Source organism: Quercus lobata, chromosome 12 (assembly GCF_001633185.2).
Source record: "Quercus lobata isolate SW786 chromosome 12, ValleyOak3.0 Primary Assembly, whole genome shotgun sequence".
Taxonomy (NCBI): Eukaryota; Viridiplantae; Streptophyta; class Magnoliopsida; order Fagales; family Fagaceae; genus Quercus; species Quercus lobata.
Window position 1 is genome coordinate 20,416,757 of NC_044915.1, and position 20,665 is coordinate 20,437,421.

General features: G+C 35.2%; 1 protein-coding gene across 4 annotated transcripts; it reads right to left on the minus strand.

Moving 5' to 3' along the window:
• Positions 1-449: 449 nt before the first annotated feature.
• Positions 450-19,166, minus strand: LOC115971135 (serine/threonine-protein kinase Nek2). 4 transcript variants are annotated; one of them, XM_031090839.1, is made up of 16 exons: positions 18,902-19,166; positions 16,515-16,833; positions 13,976-14,116; positions 13,825-13,891; positions 13,360-13,425; positions 13,169-13,215; positions 13,008-13,053; positions 12,462-12,542; positions 12,327-12,369; positions 12,152-12,201; positions 11,982-12,063; positions 11,852-11,901; positions 2,949-3,022; positions 2,613-2,664; positions 1,557-2,021; positions 450-1,354 (listed from the first exon to the last, which is right to left on the minus strand). In XM_031090839.1, the coding sequence occupies exons 3-16, from the start codon at positions 14,059-14,061 to the stop codon at positions 722-724; spliced, it is 1,842 nt and encodes a 613-aa protein (XP_030946699.1). In that variant the 5' UTR covers positions 14,062-14,116; positions 16,515-16,833; positions 18,902-19,166; the 3' UTR covers positions 450-721. The 4 variants fall into 4 exon arrangements, with proteins under 4 accessions (XP_030946699.1, XP_030946700.1, XP_030946698.1 ...); XM_031090840.1 differs by lacking the exon at positions 16,515-16,833 and adding an exon at positions 18,496-18,554; XM_031090838.1 differs by lacking the exon at positions 16,515-16,833 and having other exon boundaries at positions 18,902-19,165.
• Between the last annotated feature and the right edge of the window lie 1,499 nt (positions 19,167-20,665).

Genomic DNA, 20,665 nt, shown 5'->3' on the forward strand with positions numbered 1-20,665 from the left:
AATTATACTAGTGAGAGATATATTTTAAGGTACACTGACATGCAGTGAACATAAGAATCCCTCAACTGCCACCATTCTTACAATTCACCGTCTTGTGATACATTGTTTCACATGCAATCACATTACACAAGGCGAATTAGGTACAATCCTAGTCAAGACTCAAGAACCAGCTTGGATTGAAAGAGCAGAAACCAAAACCGCATTATAAATTGTAAGGGGCAGCCACCCAAGCACTATTCTAAAAAATGAAATCAGAAGATTTTTTTTTTTTTTTTGATAAGGAAATCAGTAGAATTTTGCCAAAGCCTATGGATCTTGAGAATGATATTGCCAAGGTTGAGAGACACTCAAACTATCACATAGGAAGGATGATCTTTGAGTAATTTATTCTTGATTATGGGTTTCAAATAAGCCTCCATCCTCAATCACATTGTCCCTTTCTTGAGGAATAAGAAAAAAACTCAATTCACATTATCAGTGTGCATTTGGCAAAGCGCAAATAAAGCCAGCTTTCGGCTTATTTTGGCAGGCCTCGCGCGCACACAAAATCTTTTCTCCCTTCTTTTCTACAGTACCTTCATCAAATAAGCAATCATACAGAACACAGCAGACTTACATATTGTCTTCAAGATGAAGACTTATAGATACTTTTTCAATTTTCAAATGTCAAACATAGAAATAACGTACATCTGCAAGAATCACATGGCAACAGTATTTTCAGTTAAGCTGCTGTCTCCTTGAAGCTCTTAGTCAACCATATTGCAGTTTCCCTTGGAGAAACCTTCTCCGGCCCAAATGGCTTCAACAGCACGCCAAGCTCCTCAAACCTTTCTTGTTGTAGGAGTCGTGCACTGAACTCGAGCAGCCCTTCCAATGCCTCAGCACGTTGCTGGAAGGAGGAGGTGTCAAAACGGCGCTGTTGTGATTCAGAAGAAGAACGACTTGAAACACCAGTTTGTGGATTATGCTCAGAGCATTCACTGCCATTCCCTGCAGCTCCATGGCTGGCATCAGTGAAACTAGGCTTGACAAAGTTTTTTTCCACTACTTGGATGGTGCACTTGTCCTTTGTGATTGAACGATTAGCACTATCTGGTGAGGTAGAAGAGTACTGTGCAGATAATGAAGTTTGGCGGATTGGAAAGAGAGGGTCTTCAGAAGAAGCTAAGGGGAATTCAGCCATCTTGTCAATCCGTGGGGCATTGACAGAAACATCTGGAGAGTCCATGCTGTGAAGGAAACCAACGTTGGCTTTGTAAGGAGTTTTTGAAGCCACAACTCTTGTTGGCAATGGAAGAGATGCTCTTCGTGTTGGATGAGTAGATCTTCTCACTGGAGTTTGTGACATCGGAAGCTGTAAACATAAGCATTTGGTTAAAATAATCAACCACTGACACATAACACAAAGACAAGAGTACAAGACTTAATATTTTTCTCAAGATGGAAATTTTAAGAAATTGTATCAAGCACTAGAAGTCATTGAATAAGAAACCATCAGCCACCCCTAGTAAGAAAAAGAAAGAATTCTAGAGCTATATTCATGCATCTATACTTACTGAGTCACGTTTTGAACCCATGTGGGATTTCTTTGATGGCAGTGTCTGTTTCCTTGGTGTAGCAAAAACTGTTCTCGGTGTCAATCTTGGGATTTGGGAAACACTAGAAAACTTTGTGGTTATTGACTCGTCAATATCATATTCTTTGTACAGGCCACAACCAACAGATAATTCTATGAACTTTTGATTCAAGCCTGCAAAGTCATCTGCTCTTTGAGAAGAACATAGGGAGTCTTGTTCAGTTCCAGATATACTAGGATTCAAGGTCCTGTCATTGCTGAATGACCTCCCCTTCTCTTTGACAGAATGAATAGAAATTGTTTCTGGCTCCACAAATCTTGTTCTCTTTATGTAGTTGGAATCAGACCATTGAACTGGGAATGTATTCCGTGTAGGGCTATTCAGTTTTAAATGAATTTTAAGGATGTATGGTTGAAGATGTGGGTGAGTGAGCAACTCTGCAGCCTGGCAAAACCAAAATTATATTTTGGTGAATAAGTATGAAGAAAGATTGCTGGAGCATATACATTTGAATAAAACATATTTTCAATCAAAAAGCTGTGGCAGTCAAACGACAACAAAGAACCCAAGCCCAACGTGACATAACATGGACTTGGGAATGGGTCTTAATTTGGGAAACTTAAAATTTGAGCCCTACTTTTACCAGTGTCTTAAAACTTGGGTTAATTTTGTTTATAGAACTGCAGAATGTTTCCATACCTACAGTAATTACCAGAATTTATATAATATTACCGATCTCATTTGTTTTAACACAATCCCAAGCATCATACCCATAGGTTTAATTATTAATTTATCAAATGGAAGTGACTCAGGCAACTGTATTGACAGTCCAGAGACATGTGCAATATTACTTCCGTGACCATCTATTACTTTCAATGTGAAATCCAAATGCCTGATCAGATGAAAGAAAATACACTACAGGTGTATCTCTTGTTTCAAATAATGAGATTCTTGAACTGTCTCTTTGTTTCCATATCTACATGAATGTGTTGATAAATGAAAAAAGTCTTAAAAGAAAGAAAAAATAGAGCATACACTTGGTCTGAGTTCTGGATTTTTCCGCAGCATGCTTTTGATGAGCCCTCGACTGACCAATGAAATCAAGAAATGGGTCAGGGAAACCACAGAGGTGATCAAGGCCCATTAGTGTATGGAAAAGAGTGCAAATAATTTTTTTTTTAAACAGCTGTTTATATAAAACCTAAATATTTATTGTATACTTATTTTTTTAAAAGTAAAAGAGTGCAACAACATCGTTATTTTCTAATGAGATTGAAAATGTCAAGACATTACATAACAGAAAACAATGTAGATGGATTTTTTTTTTCAGAACTTAAGCTTGTAATGCAGATGGAGAGGAAGAGGACTCACAATCCACCAGAATACATGGCTGGAAGGGGGGAAATAATAGATTTGTTTATTTTGTTAATCAGAGCTTGCATATCCTGTCCGGTGAAAGAAGACAGAAACACATAATGGTTATAGTAAGGGCAAGAAACCATTATAATTATACACAAAAATGGCCAGGGAAATGGAATCATTCATTATACTCTAAAATAGAATCTACAACAACTCCAGTTGATTCTAATCACATCTAACAGAAAATTATCTTTCCACGGTTTAAAGTCCTTATTAGGATCTCAAAGAGATGTATCTTATTGACAATTTGAAATCTTGGTAAACACCTTGACGCGGGAGACCCAAGAAAATTATTATTTAGTATTATTTATGTTTGCAAGTCAATTGTATTTTTATGTTTCAAGTCCTAGTAGTTTATTAGACTATTAGTATTTTAGGGGGTGGGTTGTGTGGTTTAAACAACAATTTTCGTTGTTTAAACAACAAAACACGTATTTCCCCAACACTTTTTCACCCATACGTATTTTCACAATACTTAAACAATGTTGCTAAAACAACATTACCAAACGAGCTCTTAATTTTGGAAGCAAGGTTTTTTTTTGTAATAAAACAATTTGGGTTTCTTAACCAATTAGAACTAGGGTTTAGTAATCCTACATTAACAACCTCTTGTACTCCTTGAGGAGATAGATAGTTGATATTTTGATGAGTGAAAAAATGGTCGTTTGGTCTGGTGCTGACTCCACGTCTTTGCTAAGTGTTGACTCCTAGTGGTTTCCCCGCTTGGTACTGACTTCAAGTCAGGCATAGGTGCTGACTCCTAGGTCATATCCTTTTATTTTATTGTTGCTTCAGTTTTGTTTTGATTGTCCTGCATTAGTTTTGGTATCAGAGTAAACACCGATCTATTTGACGTATCGTCCTAGTCACGAACCACAAAATAGTAAGTTAGAGAGAAACACAAGAAATCCTGTGGTAATTCTCAATAATTGCTATCTGTAGAACCGAACATCTTGATTGTATCCTGGGGACAAATTTGCAATAACCCTTAAGCAATAATAGTGTGGGGGCAAATATTGTCGAAGGAAAACAATATAGTCCCTTCAAATTATCTATTTTCTATTTGTCTTTTGTGTTAACCTTGTTCTTCCATTATTACTTTGTATAATATCCCCAACAATCTTAGACAATATTTCCTACAATGGAAGAAACAAGTGATTTTTCAACATTGAAGATGTTGAATCATGAGTTGGTGAAATTAGATCGCTTTGATGGAACCAATTTCTCTCAATGTAAAGACAAGATGAAATTCCTACTTATTGCACTGAAACTTTTCTCTGTCTTGGACCCAAATTTGATGTCTTTTCCCACTGCAAGTGTTGAAGACACTGATGAGATAAAGGCACAAAGAAAGAAACGGGAGGAAGACGAACTGATTTGCAAATGGCACATTCTCAATACTCTTTCAGATCGTCTCTATGATCTCTACACATCGATGAAGTCACTAAAGGAGATTTGGAATGCTTTGGAGGCAAAGTACAAAACTGAGAAAGTAGGTACGAATAAATTTATTATTCAAATGTATTTTGATTATAAAATGCTTGATAATATCTCAGTTTTGGATCAAGTGCATGAGTTACAGATTTTGGACAATAAACTCCGTGATTTGTCAATCAATATTCCTGAATTATTTCAAATGGGTGCAATCATTGCGAAACTTCCACCAAGTTGAAACAATTTTAAGAAGAAGTTTCTGTATATGTCGGAAGATCTTACTTTAGAACAATTCAGACAACATCTTCAAATTGAAGAGGAAAGTTGGATTAGAGATGGGACTAACACCTATTCTAAAGTAAATGTGAACAATGTTCAAAGTGGAAGTTCAAGTAAGACTAATAAACACTTGAAAGTGAACAAAAGTGGGAGTGGTTTCAAGAAGAACAACTCCAAGAATCCCAACAAGGACAAGAAGAACCGGGTTTGTTTCCATTGTAGAAAGAAAGGTCATTACATTTGCGAATGTAAACTCTTAAAGAACAAAAAGAAGGATGAAGAAAGCAATGCCAATGAAACAAATGTCATTGAGGACATTGTTGCTATGGTGAGTGGCATACATATTGATATGATCACTGTAATTCATATGGTTGTGATTGCAAATCTTTTTGATTGATGGTTCGATTTGGGTGCAACAGTGCAAGTGTGCAATAACAAAGAACAATTCAAGACTTATGATGAGTCTTCCATAAAACAAGAAGTGCTAATGGGCAACCACAATAAAGCAAAGGTTCTTGAAAAGGGCACCGTTGAAGTGAAGATGAGTTCCGGCAAGATGATCTTGAACAATATTTTTCATGTACCCGATATCAAGAAGAATCTTGTATCTGCTAATTTGTTATGTAAGAGTGGTGTAAAAGCTGTACTTGAATCGAATAAGTTAATCTGTCCAAGAATGGGATATTTGTAAGAAAGGGATATGCTACGGATGGCATGTACAAATTAAGTATTATTAATAAACAAGTTTCTAGTTGTTCTTATATAATTGATTCTTCATATTTGTGGCATGCTAGATTAGGACATTTAAATTTCAAATATTTGAAGTTTATGTCAAACATGGTATGATTTCATATAAGCATAATGATGAAAAAAAATGTAAAATTTGTATTCAAGCAAAGATGACAAAGAAACCTTTTTCTAAGTCCGATAGAAATTCTATTATGCTTGAACTTGTGCATTCTAATGTATGTGAATTGAATGGTGTATTAACTAGAGAAGGTAAAAGATACTTCATTACATTCATCGATGAAGTTTGGAGAGAAACTTTATAAACTTCTCATATATTTCTTTTTTGGGTGTAAATTTTGAAAATCTAACTGTTAAATTTCATGTTCCTTATGTTTTTAACATGCATATCAAATTTTATTCAAATCGTACACAATAAAATACCTTCCAAGAATATTAAACTATCTCCATATGAGTTATGGAATGGAAGGAAACCAAACCTTGATTATACCAAAGTGTGGGAATATTTAGAGTTTTATTAGGACCAATAACTATGGTTGATCTTAAAGGTAACAACTTAAGCTCTAATATGATTATTCAACTTACTCTCTAATACAATGGTGGAATCAAGAGATGTTAATTTAACACAGAGGATAAATTCTTCTAGAGATTCAGCCTTTTGGAAAAAAACTGTAAATGATGAGATGGACTCAATATTATCCAATAATACTTGGGTCCTAGTGAATTTACTTATTGATTCAAAACCAATTGATTATAAATAGGTATTTAGAAGAAAATATAAAAAAAACTTTGGTCCGGATTTCATTTCTTATCAAGCTTAATTGTCCTAAATAAAATATCCAGTGCTTAACACAGAGGATGATCCTAAAACAATCGAAAGAGCTATAACTTCTAGAGATTCAGCCTTTTGGAAAAAAATTGTAAATGATGAGATGGACTCAATATTATCCAATAATACTTGGGTCCTAGTGAATTTACCTATTGATTCAAAACCAATTGATTATAAATAGGTATTTAGAAGAAAATATAATACTAATAAATTAATTCAAACCTTTAAAGCAAGATTGGTGGCAAAAGACTTTAAACAAAGGGAAGGAATAGATTATTTTGATACCTATGCACCGGTAGCTAAGATCATGTCTATTTGTATGTTGTTAGCACTTGCATCCATATACAAATTAATTTTATATCAAATAGATGTAAAAACAGCTTTCTTAAATAGTGATCTTGATGAAGAAGTTTACATGAAGAAACCTGAGAGTTTTGTACTTCCTAGAAATGAAAAGAAAGTTTGCAAATCAAAGTCCTTGTATGTCTTGAAACAAGCTCCAAAACAATGACATGAGAAGTTTGACTTAGCAATATTGTTAAATGACTTTGTGCACAATAGTTCTGACAAATGTATGTATTCCAAATTCAAAAAGAAATATGGAGTCAATGTATGTCTTCATGTCGATAATATGCTCATATATGGTACAAATATGAAAGGTGTACGTGAAACCAAAAAGTATCTTTCTTCTTTTCTTCTATATTTCAAATGAAAGATTTAAATAAAGTAGATACTATTTTAGGAATCAAAATTAAAAGACATAGTCAGGACTTTGCACTGTGTCAATCTTATTATGTTGAGGAAGTGCTTCTAAGATTTGAACATCTTAATATAGAGGAAGCAAATACACCTTTCAATCGGAGCATAAAACTGGGTGAAAACATTGGAAGAGCAATAACACAGCTCAAGTATGCTAGTGCTATTGGTAGCATAATGTATGCTATGCATTATACAAGACCAGACATATCATTTTCAATGGGCAAACTTTCTAGACTTACAAGTAATCCAAGTGTAGATCACTGGAAAGCAATTGGTAGAGTTCTTGATTATTTAAAGAAAACCATAAGTTTGAGACTCTTTTATTCCGAATTTCCAGTTGTGTTGGAAGGTTATTCGAATGCTAGTTGGATTACTAGTGTAAGTGATTACAAATTCATGTTTGGTTGGATATTCACTCTTGGTGGGGGTGCCATCTCTTGAGCATCAAAGAAACAAACATGTATTGCTCACTCCACCATGGAATTATAATTTATAGTTTTGGTAGCAGCGGGCAAGGAAACAAAATGGCTAAGAAATATGTTGTTAGACATTGAGTTGTGGTCACAACCAATAACAGTCATTTCGGTGTATTGCGATAGTGAAGCCACTTTGGGCAGAACATATAGTAAAATGTATAATGGTAAGTCTAGACATATAGGTTTAAGACATGATTACATAAGACAATTAATTGAAACTGGTACCATTTCAATTGTCTATGTAAGGTCAAATAATAATTTGACAGACCCTTTTACCAAAGCAATGTCGTGAGATATGGTTGGAGTAACATCCATTGGAATGAGACTAAAACCATTCTATTAAGAGAATCACCAATAATGAGAACCCAACCTCGAATTGACTTAATTTAAAGAGGTTTAAAGGCTAACAACAAGCTATTGATATGTGGTCAGTAAGAGCACTAATTTTGTGCTTCATTCAGGATGGATTAGTGCAGACTGTTACAATGTAATTGAAGATGAGTTTTAACATTTTTAATGAAGTTCATAAAGTACAAATGTCTATGTAATAGGAACATAAGAAAGAACTTCATTTTTGTGAACATAGAAGTGGTGCCGCTTCTAGCAAGAGTAAAAGGTTTTCTCTTGTAAATGTTTACTAAACCAGAAAGAGCACAAAACCATAATAGTGCTAACAACAGTGGATTTCTAAATGTGTTGTGGATGATTCGCATGTGTATGTTGTTTTTGATTTGAACACATAAGAGTTTTGGTTTAAGCACCAAACCACCATTAATTCTGTTGATTTCTTGAGCAATTACACAAAGGTGAGATTTAATTTGAAAGATACCTTCCATCATGCACAATAGAATATCAATTAAGTAAAACATACATTATTAATTTATTACAACCTCAGGATTGTTGTATATATAAGTATATACATGAATAAGTTTTAATAATGATGTTTGAGTTTGGAGAATGTTGTTTCATAAAGTAAAAATTCAAGTTCTGGAATTTTCTAAATGAAAATTCGAAATTCAACATTTTTGATTGGTCAAAACTTTGTTTCGATCGATCGAAATGATAAGAATATAATCTTGGAGCCTCTGGATGAATCAATCGCATTCAATTCCTATTCGATCGATCGAAAGAGCACTCGATCGATTGAAAGGAACTTTCAACCTATCGAAAAGTTGTAAGACAGGATTTTCTGTAGAATTTTCTGGTGACTATTCTGAATGTTTGAAAATGTATCAAGTTTTATGAACGGTTTTATGAAATATTTTGAAAATAACCCTATGGGTATAAATAGTTAGAGAGAAACACAAAAAATCCTATGGTAATTCTCTAAAATTGCTATCTGTAGAATCCAACATCTTAGTTGTATACTGGAGACAAATTTGCGATAACCCTTTAGCAACAATAATGTGGGGGCAAATATTGTCTAAGGAAAACGATATTGTGCCTCCAAGTTATCTATTTTTTATTTATCTTTTGTGTTAATATTGTTCTTTCATTATTACTTTGTGTAATATCCCTAACAATTCGCAGACCCACCGTGAATCACCAATCTCTCCTTCCTCAAGCCATATCACCACCATTAACATAAACAACCCAGCCACTCCAAGACCCCAACCCCACTGCCACACTCAAATCACCAACCCTTCGCAACCACGAAGACAGAGAAGAAGTCATGTTGCCGCCAACCCAGATCATCAATTTTTGCCCTCCCTCGCAACGGCGATCCACCTCCATCGATGCCTGCTTGCCACCATAACTACCACTATACACACTCGCAAGCCCCAGTTGTAGCGACCCACCATGAGCACCTTCCATCCCTGCCTTGTGCCGCCATGACCTTCACTTGCTAACTGCCGTTCCGCCGCAAGTACCCCATCGACCCAATCTCAAAGGTAGCCCAGTACAGTCCCTTCTGTTTTATCCACTTTCTTTTGCCAAATATATATATTCTAACCAACCCATTTTAGAAACAAACCCTATCCCGACCCATTTGTTAACAAGCCCAAAGCCCGCACTTTACAACACTAGTTTTCTTTTAAAAAAAATACAAGACCCAGCCTACAAAATCCAAACTTGTCAACCAATCTAGTCCCAACAACTATTTGAGAGAATAGTCTTAGAAGCCTATTCCAACGATTTGTCCAGAGAACATCACAGCAACCCTGGTTCTTGTTCCAACTTCCAACTATTTGTTGAAGTACTATTTTAGAGAAACATGGTAATATCAAAAACACCTTATTTTGATAGTTATAAAAATAATCCAAGGGATTTTGTCAACTAGATGAACGGGATGGAGCAATTCTTTGAGCAAGAAAATTTTGCGGATAACATAAAGGTTAGGTATGTAAAGTTGAAGTTAAGAGGTGAAGCACAACTATTTTGGGAAGATCTTGAATATTTCCGCCATATAAAGTATGAATCTGCCATTAGTGTGTGGGAAGATATGAAAGAAAAGCTTTGTGACGAGTATTTGTCACCATACTTTCGAGCTAAGTATCTACTCCAATCTCACTGTGGTACTTTTCAAGTTGAAACAAATAGGATGAATCCTCATCCCATTTCATGTCCTCAGTTTTGAACAATTTACCAAGGAATTCAAGAAATTATCTAAAAAGCTCATGAAAGGTGTTCAAGACATGATTGCTCAAATGAATCAAATGAAGACTCAAACTAATTCAATTGGGAAACCAAAGATAATTGATCACAATGAAATTATTGCTGCCCCCATAGAAGACAACATTGATGATGATATGTTGGTAGTGAAGAAACCTCAAGTAACACCAAAGCCTAATGTTGACAAAGACACATACATGCCTCAACAAGTGTTGCTTTAACATGCGTGCAAGGAAACGAATCTATTGAAGAGCAGCAAGGTAAAGAGATGGTTTCTAAAGAGAGTATTATGTTAGAGGGTACACATGATGTGATATTGGAAGCTAATGAATCTGCTTTTGATCAGCCTTCCATGGTGCATGAAGACTAAAAGTTTGCTAAAGTGGAGAAAATGAATAACATAGTGCTTCCAATGGTTCAGGATAAGATTGTGTTGATTCCACACATTGATTTTGTTATTCCAGAAGAGTTTGACATGGTGGAATTCAAGGTTTTTCTTCTCTGTGCTCCCTAAGGTGATTCCAGACTTGCAAGTGTTACTTGTCAACATCCTAATTCTTCAATGCTTTAGAACTTGAGGTGGAGTTTTCTCCAACTAGAAGAGAATGATGCGAGAGATGTAAGAAAATTATTATTTAGTATGATTTATGTTTGCAAGTCAATTGTATTTTTATGTTTTAGGTCCAATTAGTTTATTAGGCTATTAGTATTTTAATTTGGAAGTAAGGTTATTTTTGTAATAAGGCAATTAGGGTTTTCTATCCAATTAGAACTAGGGTTTAACAATCCTTTATAAGCAACCTATTGTACTTCTCGAAGAGATAGTTAATATTTTGATAAATGAAAAAATGGTCGTTTGGTCTCTTTTGGCCTGGTGCTGATTTCAGGTCTACCCTAGGTGCTAACTCCTAGTGGTTTTTCCGCTTGGTGCTGACTCCAAGCCAAGCCCAAGTGTTGACTCCTAGGTCATATCCCTTTATTTTATTGTTGTTTCAGTTTTGTTCTGGTTTGCGTTACACCCAATTTTATTTTCATAAAGGACACATTTTAAGGTAGGCATTTCTTCAATTGCAATGCAAAACTAGAATTATTCATTACTAATTAAGTAATAAATCAAATTGTCAATTACATTGCAACACAATCAGAAAGGCATGCCAACCTCACTGTTTTACACGGTTCCTTTCTTTCTTCTTTATTCTTCAATCCCCCACTCTCCCACCAGTTTTTCCTTTCTGTTTCCTAGCTAATTTTACTAACGATGGGTGTGAACAACTTTGCAGCATTATGAGTAATTGCTCAAAGCTCAAAATAAATGCTTTCCAAACAGAATTATCACAAATCAAATCATAACGAACTCTTATATAAGGTCCCATATGGTCCAAAACTTGATTTACTATCATTATCAAAGGGCTCCTGAAGCCTACTTAATTTGAGGGGGGAAAAGTTTGGGGGGGGGGGGGGGGGGTTGTTCAAAGTGATCATTACATTAAATGCCTTGTTACTTAACAATGTCACTATGTATGGAAAAGAGACAACTTGATTTACTGTCATCATCAAAGGGTTCCTGAAGCCGACTTAATTTGAGGAAAAACTAAAAAAGGAGGGGGCGGGTTGATCATTACATTAAATGTCTTGTTACTTAAAAATGTCACTATGTATGGAAAAGAGATAATATAACAATAATCCATACTTTAAGTAACTGCAAGTGAGAAACTTACATAAGCTTTAAATGGAGGCCTGTGAGCAGTCATTTCATATATACAGCATCCTGGAATATGCATCATATTATATATGCACATGAAAAGAAAATTCCAGCTAAAGTTCAACAATGATTAAAATTTAATTCACCTAAAGACCATATGTCTGATTTGGAACCATATGGTATATCAGCAAGAAGCTCAGGGCACATGTAGCTTGGGGTTCCCACAACCTGCATATGGAGAAGAAAATTCACGGTAACTATACAAAGCAGAGGGTGGAAAAAAGATGTATCTATATCTTCAATGATAATGACTTACCGAGGAAGCAAGATCGTCAGAAGTTAACATCTTAGCAAGGCCAAAATCACCTGTGACCAATATGTATTTTAAATTGGTAACACTAATTAAAACGTAGAGCTATAAAACAGGGCATATTTGAACAGATACAAAAACAAATTTACAAAGTTCAACAATAAAGGGATCAACAACTTACCTAGACGTATGTCTTGATCTTTTGTTAGAAATATATTTGAGCACTGAAGCAATTTGGAACACCATCAGTGCAAATCAGCTTTTGGCTTTCACATATAAAATCTAGCTAGATTTTCTCAGTCAGTTTGCCACTAACCTTGACATCACGGTGAAGAATATGGTTAGCATGCAAGTAATCAAGTGCCATGAGGAGTTGAACAAGCCACTTGCAAAGTTTCTGCACTAACCAAAATTTCAAGAATGAAACATAATAGAGTACCACAGTATTCACCCAAGTTTCTAACATAGAAAGACCTTTCTTGTTTTTTCTTTTCTTTTTATTCGTAACTTACACACCCCGTGGGTCTTAAACTCACAACCTTACCCTCCATCTCATTATCGAAGGAAGAGAAAGCGCCATTTGAGCTAGAGCTCATTGGCTGGTCAATCATATTTCAAAAATAATAAAAAAACCAGACTCAAGTCATGTATCAACCTTCATTTAAAGCTCAATACAGTTATGAGCCTGGTAATCAATTATGCCTATAATACAAACGCCTTGATGCATTTCGTTCTGGCATCTTTTGCCCAAGCTCTACACATTTGTACTAGGTCTACTATCAAACATATATAAATATATATATATATATATATATAATAAATAAAAAAGAGAAAGTAGAAGCTCGGCAGCAATAGTGACAACCTCTTCAGGAAAATGAACACCATTGGCCCTTTTGATAGCCTCTGCCCTGTATAACATATGGCAATTATGCAAAGGTCAGAAAAATGCCAATAACAAATCCTGTCCAAGCAGGTAGCGTGACATTATATCAAATAACTAATTGAGCAAGAATTATAACTTACATGTCTCCTCCTTCACAATATCCTATGACAATGCATACAAAGCAACCCTGGAAGTGAAAAGACAAAAATGTCAATTGTAGAACTGGTAATAAATGAGGACATATGTTCTTTAAAATGCTTGGGGGGTCATAATAAAAAATTTACAAGGCTTCATTAGACGTAAAACAATTAAAGCACAAATTGATGCTAACCCTTTCCACCCAGGAATCTTTGTACTCTACAATAAATGGATTCCGTACTTTAGAAATAAGCTCCATCTGAAGAATTAAGAAAGAAGAAAGCATATTACAAGCTAAAATCATAGATAGAGGTACAATAAAGTCATCATTCTTTTAAATACCAACCATTAGGGAACATTATGTGTTTTAGTAGTTAGTATATCTTATGAAGAACCATATCAGGATCCAAACATCAAGCAAATATAAGACTTAATATTTTGCCCAAAAGCACCAAATAAGACTTAATGGATGGTTCCCATTTATGTTTTACAATCAATTGACAACAAAATATCTTTCAGTATTGAACAATGACTCTTAAATTTCACCTTTCAGAAACAAATTCTGTCAGTCCATTAAACCTTATATGGAAAGAGATAATGACCTTGATAATAGCTGTTTTCATTTTCAGAAAATGAAGAATAAAATGAAAACACTGACCTCCTGGTGCGCAGATCTGCGAGACCTATCAGTCTGGCGAGCAAGACGGATCTTTTTCAACACATACCTGAATTAAAAACAAACATTTTCACCTTGAACATAGTTCAACTCTCAAATCAAATTTTAAAACATAAACAGTAAGTGTCCGCACTTCTTTTTTTCTTGTCTATGCCTCACAAGAAGAGCAGAACCAAAAGAACCTTTCCCAATCTGCTCTAGAATTTCATATTGCTCCATTATATGTGTTCCCACTCTCCCCACTTGGGGTCTCCGTCTTAATGTGCTTTCAGTCCTAGCAAGTATTCATAGAAACATATAAATATGAAGGATCATACACAGACATTATAACAAGAAGGAATAGTGAGATAATGGCTACATTCTCCAATGATAGATTAAAAAAAAATTAACATTATGTTTGCTAGCTAAACACATATCTACTATAGAAATACAAATAAAACCAAGCCGAGAGTATGGTAAATTTACAAAAAGTATCACCTGAACCCCACACCACTTACCGACCTGCTTAAGACTGTACTTTACATGTCACGTGACATTACCACATGCCACAAGAAGGCATATACATGAGGATGTAACAGACCCCTAAAGGCCCATGATTTGAAGACCACGGCATAACTATACAGTTGATGTCCCAGGGGTTTAACTAGCAGGTCTAAACTTCACCTAGTTTCCCATCAATTTAAGTATGACTATGGGTATACAAAGAACAATTGTGTGGAGTTTTGGTCTTTAGAACATAGGCTACTCTTACAGACTTCTCCATGCCAGACTGTGACGCAGGACAACCAGAACAAAATTGAAAACAACAATAAAATAAATGGATATGACCTAAGAGTCAGCACCAAATGGAGAAATCACTAGGAGTCAGCACGTAGGGTAGACCTGAAGTCAGCATTAGACCAAAGAAAGACCAAACGACCATTTTTTCATTCATCAAAATATCAACTATCTCCTCAAAGAGTATAATAGGTTACTTATAAAAAATTGTTAAACCCTAGTTCTAATTGATTAGGAAACCCTAATTGCCTTATTACAAAAATAACCTTACTTCTAAATTAAAATACTAATAGCCCAATAAACTAATAGGACCTAAAACATAAAAATACAATTGACTTGCAAACATAAATAATACTAAATAATAATCTTCTTGCGTCTCCCGCATTATTCGCCTCTAGTTGGAGAAAACTCGACCTCAAGTTCTAAAGCATTAAGGATTAGGATGCTGACAAATAACACTTGCTTCAAGCCTGGAATCACCCTAGGGAGCATAGAGAAAAAAAAAAAAAAAAAAAAAAAAACCCTTGAATTCCACCATGTTAAACTCTTCTGGAATAACAAAATCAATGTGTAGAATCAACATAATTTTATCTTGAACCATTGGAAGCACTATGTTATCCACTTTCTCCACTTTAGCAAACTATTTGTCTTCATGCACCATGGAAGGCTGATCAAAAGCAGATTCATTAGCTTCCAATATCACATCATGTGCACCCTCTAATATAAAACTCTCTTTAGACACCATCTTTTCACCTTGCTGCTATTCAATAGATTCATTTCCTTGCATGCATGTTAAAGCAACACTTGTCGGGACATGTACGTCTATGTCAACATTAGGATTTGGTATTGCTGGAAGATTCTCCACGACCAAGATATCATCATCAATGTTGTCTTCTATTGAGGCAGCAATAAGTTCATTGTGATCAAATATCTTTGGTTTCCCAATTGAATCGGTTTGAGTCTTCTTTTGCTTCATCTAAGCAATCCTGTCTTGAACATCTTTCATAAGCTTTACAGATAATTCCTTTAATTCCTTGGTAGATAATTCTTTGATAGATTGTTCAAAAGTGCGTTCAGGACATGAAATGGGATGAGAATTCATCCTATGTGCTTTAACTTGAAAAGTACCACACTGAGATTGTGATAGATACTTAGCTCAAAAGTATGGTGACAAATACTCATCACAAAACTTTTTTTTTCATATCTTCCCACACATTAATGGCAGGTTCATAATTTAGATAGCAAAAATATTCAAGATTCTTCCAAAACATTTGTGCTCCACCACTTAACTTCAACTTTGCATACCTAACCTTTTTGTTATCTGCAAAATTTGCTTGCTCAAAGAATTGCTCCATCCCATTCATCCAGTTGACAAAATCTCGTGGATTAGTTTTACAACCATCAAAAAAAGGTGCTTCAAATATTACCATGATTCTCTAAAATAGTGCTTCAACAAATAGTTGCTATGATTTTCTCTGGAAAAATTGTTGGAATGGGCTTCTAAGATTGTTCTCCCAAATAGTTGCTGGGATTGGGCTTGTTGACAGGTTTGGATTTCGTGCTCTTTTTTCTTTCTTTCTTTCTTTCTTTTTTCTTTTTTTTTTTTTTTTTTTTTTTTTTTTTTTTTTTTTTTTTTTTTTTTTTTTTTTTTTTTTTTTTGGGTATAGTGGGTGAGCACTCACTTAAAGGCTTGGGGTAAAATCTGACTTGGGTTGGTTTGTTGGTTTGTGAGGTTTAACTGGACTGGGTCAGGGAATATTAAAATCCAAAAGGCTTCCTAATTGGGTGGGTCAAAAACAAGAGGGGGGAACTTGATTAACAAATGGGTCGGATGAGGGTTTTCAAAGACTAAAGGGTACTTGAGTTAAAAAGAAAAGGACCGGGTTAGGCATTACCTTTGATATTGGATAGATGCAGGTTTGGCGTTGCAGTAGAACCAGCGGCGTGCAAGGCTGAGGCTTCTGATGGTGTTGTGGTTGTGGTGGCTAGCCCTTCTGGCAGCTTGTGATGGCTGTGGGCAACAGCTTTGGAACGACGGGGTGAGATCGGTATTAACGAATTCTTGCGGTACTGTTCTAGTGGAGTGGGTTATGGGTTTTCTGAATCTGGTTTCCTTTATGGTGGTTGGCTTTTGTGTGGATATTGTGGTTTGATGGGATGAGAACCACGGCAATGATTTTTTTTTTTTTTTGGATGATATATTCTGGTTCTTTCCTGCGGTGATGATTCAAAAGATCAATGTTTGCTCTGATACCAAAACTGACGTAGGACAAACACACTATTTCAATGGAGCAATTAAACAACAATAGAACAAAGGATAAACCCTAGGAGTCAGCACCTAAGGGTTGCTTGGAGTCAACACCAAGCAAAACTGGAGTCAGCACTAATGTAAAAGAAACACACGTTTTTAATAATTCTCAAAAGCTATCTTACAATAATTAGAAAAATTCTTAAATAGCTAACAATAAAATGCATAAAAAAAACCCTAATTATTAAATGCTCGGGCTTGCTTAATCTCAAGCCCAATAACTAATAAGTTCCATCTATAAGGCCACAAGTTGGGCTGTCTTCTTTTTGCTCTTCCTCCCATACATGCATATAATTGGGGGCTTGTACCTTGTATCCACACCAGACTATGATGGATGCCATTGAACTACAACTGTTGTGAAAGGACAAAATTATCATAATCCTAGTATATTTTCAAGTTCTTCATAAAATATGTGTGCCATGGACTTCCATGGGATTCATTTTTTCCTATTTCCACCAACCCATTAACCTCTTTTGTTAATAAGCAATAATTGCTTAACTTAAACCCACTAATTTTTCCACAAGCAAACAAAACTCAAATACCGAGATTGAAATGAAACTTTATCCTCACCCTCCATCCCTTGTTCCATGGAAGGAGGAGAAGCCATTTGGTCCAAAGACCATTTGCATTACTCTCTGTAGCGTTTACATATATCTGAGGGAATTACCAATCTTTATTGGGTGTATGCATAGCAAGAGAAACACTTGGTTATTAGGTGTAAAACTCAGACAAATAAATTCTTGAATTCCAAAGGCATATATGGACCATAAGAAAGGAAAGGCATAAAGAGTTACATCTTTATGATAAGAAATTATGGTAAAATTCAAGTGCATCACGCTGTCCAAATTCCAGAACTATAAACATCACAACTCCTCTAAAATAGACAAGAACTATTCCATACAGAAGAAACTCCTTATAGTAAGCCAAGCATTATCACACCGTGGCTAATGAAGAGTGCGTAGGACCTACTTCATATTAAATCTTAACAAAACTGTATATGAATAGAATGATAATTCTTTGACAATTAATGGAAATCTAATAATTATATTGACATTACTGAAAAGTTTAAAATGAATTAATTGGGTCTATTAAAGCAGTAAAGTCAGTTTTCTTTGAAAACACTTAAAGTAAGAAAAGGACTTATTTTTATTAAGAAAATGACATTTATTTGAACCTAAAGCAAAAGGCCACATTTTTATTCAAAATAGTTGACAATGGTGTATGTGCCTCCATTTACACTTCCAATGCCCATACAATTCCAATCTAAACATAATAAGCTAATGAAAGTTCCACTAACACCATCAAATTTGAACAAAATGTACAAAATAATTGAAACAAAAACAACTTAGTGTCCGTTTTGATAGCTTATTTATTGCCGGCTTATTTTACTATTCAGTTTATTTTTGTAACTATTTATGGACTCCATTGCATTTATGATACTATTCATTATTCTCACGGTATTATTTCAATTAACTTTTATATATATAGTTCTTTTAGCAAAAAATTTTTAGTTTTAGCAAAATAAATAAATCTCAAACAAAGCTAACTAGAAATTATTTTCGAGTTACCAATATGAATTGCTGCAGCACCAACAAGTTCAAGTAGATTCCAACTAATGTAGTAGCCACTACATGTAATGCATAAATCTTAGCAGTTAGGACCCCCACCAGTAAATACAAGAAATTTGTCAAGGAAAATCTCAAAGATGAAAGATTTAACACTCATCAAGAAAACTGAAAGAAAGCATTCACTTTTTGAAGCAGAAATTAGTGAAGAAACTGAAAGCAGTAGAACCCAGAAACAGTAACAATATTTTATAGCTGAGAAAGGTAAAACCATAAGATAAAAGACAAGAAAGTGAGAAAACCCACATAAGAGAAGCTGAGACTATAACAAGAAATTTTCTGGGTATAATGAAAAATAAACAAATGTTATAGGAAGTGGCAAAATGTTAAAGAAAAAAAATGGAAGTACCTGAAAGTTGAAGATAATTGCGGTGATAAAGATGACCCAGTTGTTGGGTTTGAGAGAAAATGGGAAGGAGCTCCAGTTTAAAGCATTTGAATTTGCAGAGCTATTTGAAAGAAAAAAACAACAGGAACTAAAAAAAATGGTCTCTTACCTACTTCTTGTTTTTTTCTTATTTTATTTGTTAGAGAGATGAGAGCGGCAAAAGAATTGGAAAGTAAGCAAAAGTGATACTGCTACTACTGTGTTATTTGTGAATTCAATTCAAAAAATGTGAAGAGAGAGAGAGAGCGTGGGGTCAAAGAGCATTTAAGATTTTGTTTGATTTTGGTGTTTTTGAGATTCCGGAAAGCGACAGGAAAGTGAAGGGAGTGCACGGGTGAAGGAAAACAAACAGGTCCCGATTCTGTATAACTGTATGTAGTACTACATTACAGGATACCTTTGTGTTCCATGATTCCATCCTCCATGTTAAGATTTTTTTTTTTTTTTTTTTTTTGTCTTTTTAATTAAAGACTTTCTTTTGTTTTCCATTTTTTATTAAGAGGAAAAAAATTTTCCATTTTTTATTAAGGGGAAAAAAAAGTTTTAATCACAATCTATATATACATGTGTGACGTGGCAGACATATTTGCATATTATTATTTTAAGAGAAAATATTTTCTTAAACTTAATTTACAAATACCATTTAAAAGGTGAAAATAAATGTCCACATTTAAAATATGAATTTCAGGTTGCATTTGTTTCAGTAGTAAACTAAAATCCGAAAACAATTTACACCCAGGTCCGTGTTTGGCACAACTTGAAAATACAGTCAAAATAAAAATAGAATTCAATTTGACTGTAAAATTGGCTACACAACCCGTAAAATCATTTCAACCCTTATTTTACCTTTAATTCATTTCCATATTTCCTCACTCCTCACACTCTCCTCTCACACGGTTTGAATACTCCATTTAACTATCCACTCAAAGCTCACTTCAACTCATCCCTCCCTCCTCACGCGAAGCCACCGCCAGTCCAAGCTCCACCCCACGCACCAATGAGAGAGAGAGAGAGAGAGAGCTTCAGTTGTTCGCCGACACTAGTCTGAGCTCCACCCTACACTCTGACGAGCAGCGCCGCCATTTTCCCCTCCATGCTAGTGAGTTTTCTCACTTTTCTTCTCTGTCTCGGTCAACCTCACCTCGAGCTCTGCATGTACCCGATCCATAAAGCCATAACTCTCCCTCACGCCGGCGAAGCCCTACCCTCCTCCAACATCTCTGATCTGTGGCTCTACCGTAGCCGATGAAGCTTTACTCTCAAACCCACCCTCTACAATACCCGATCCACATCCCCTCAAACCATTTAGCCAAATCCACCCTTAAACCCATCGAAAACTCCTATTTTCCACACCTCCTCTTCCCTTGTCTTCTCGGATCTGATATATATATATATATATATATATATATTCATATAATTATATATATTTATTTAAATATATATTTATATTGTGGGGGTAGGAAGTTCGAGCAAGCGTGTTGGGCTATGGGCCATGCCCGAGGATGGTTAATGGGATTGTTGGGCCTAGGTCAATGGGCCGAGGACAAAGGAAGAGAATGATGGGTCAGCTCTAATTTTCGAAGACTTAGGCCACCTCGGGTGAGCTACAGGGAAAGTAGCAAAAAAACTCAGTCAATCATGAAAGATGAAATATCTAGGAAGAAGGCTGCCACCACCACATTAAATGCACTATACCTAATGAACTGGCCGCATTTATGGAGAAAT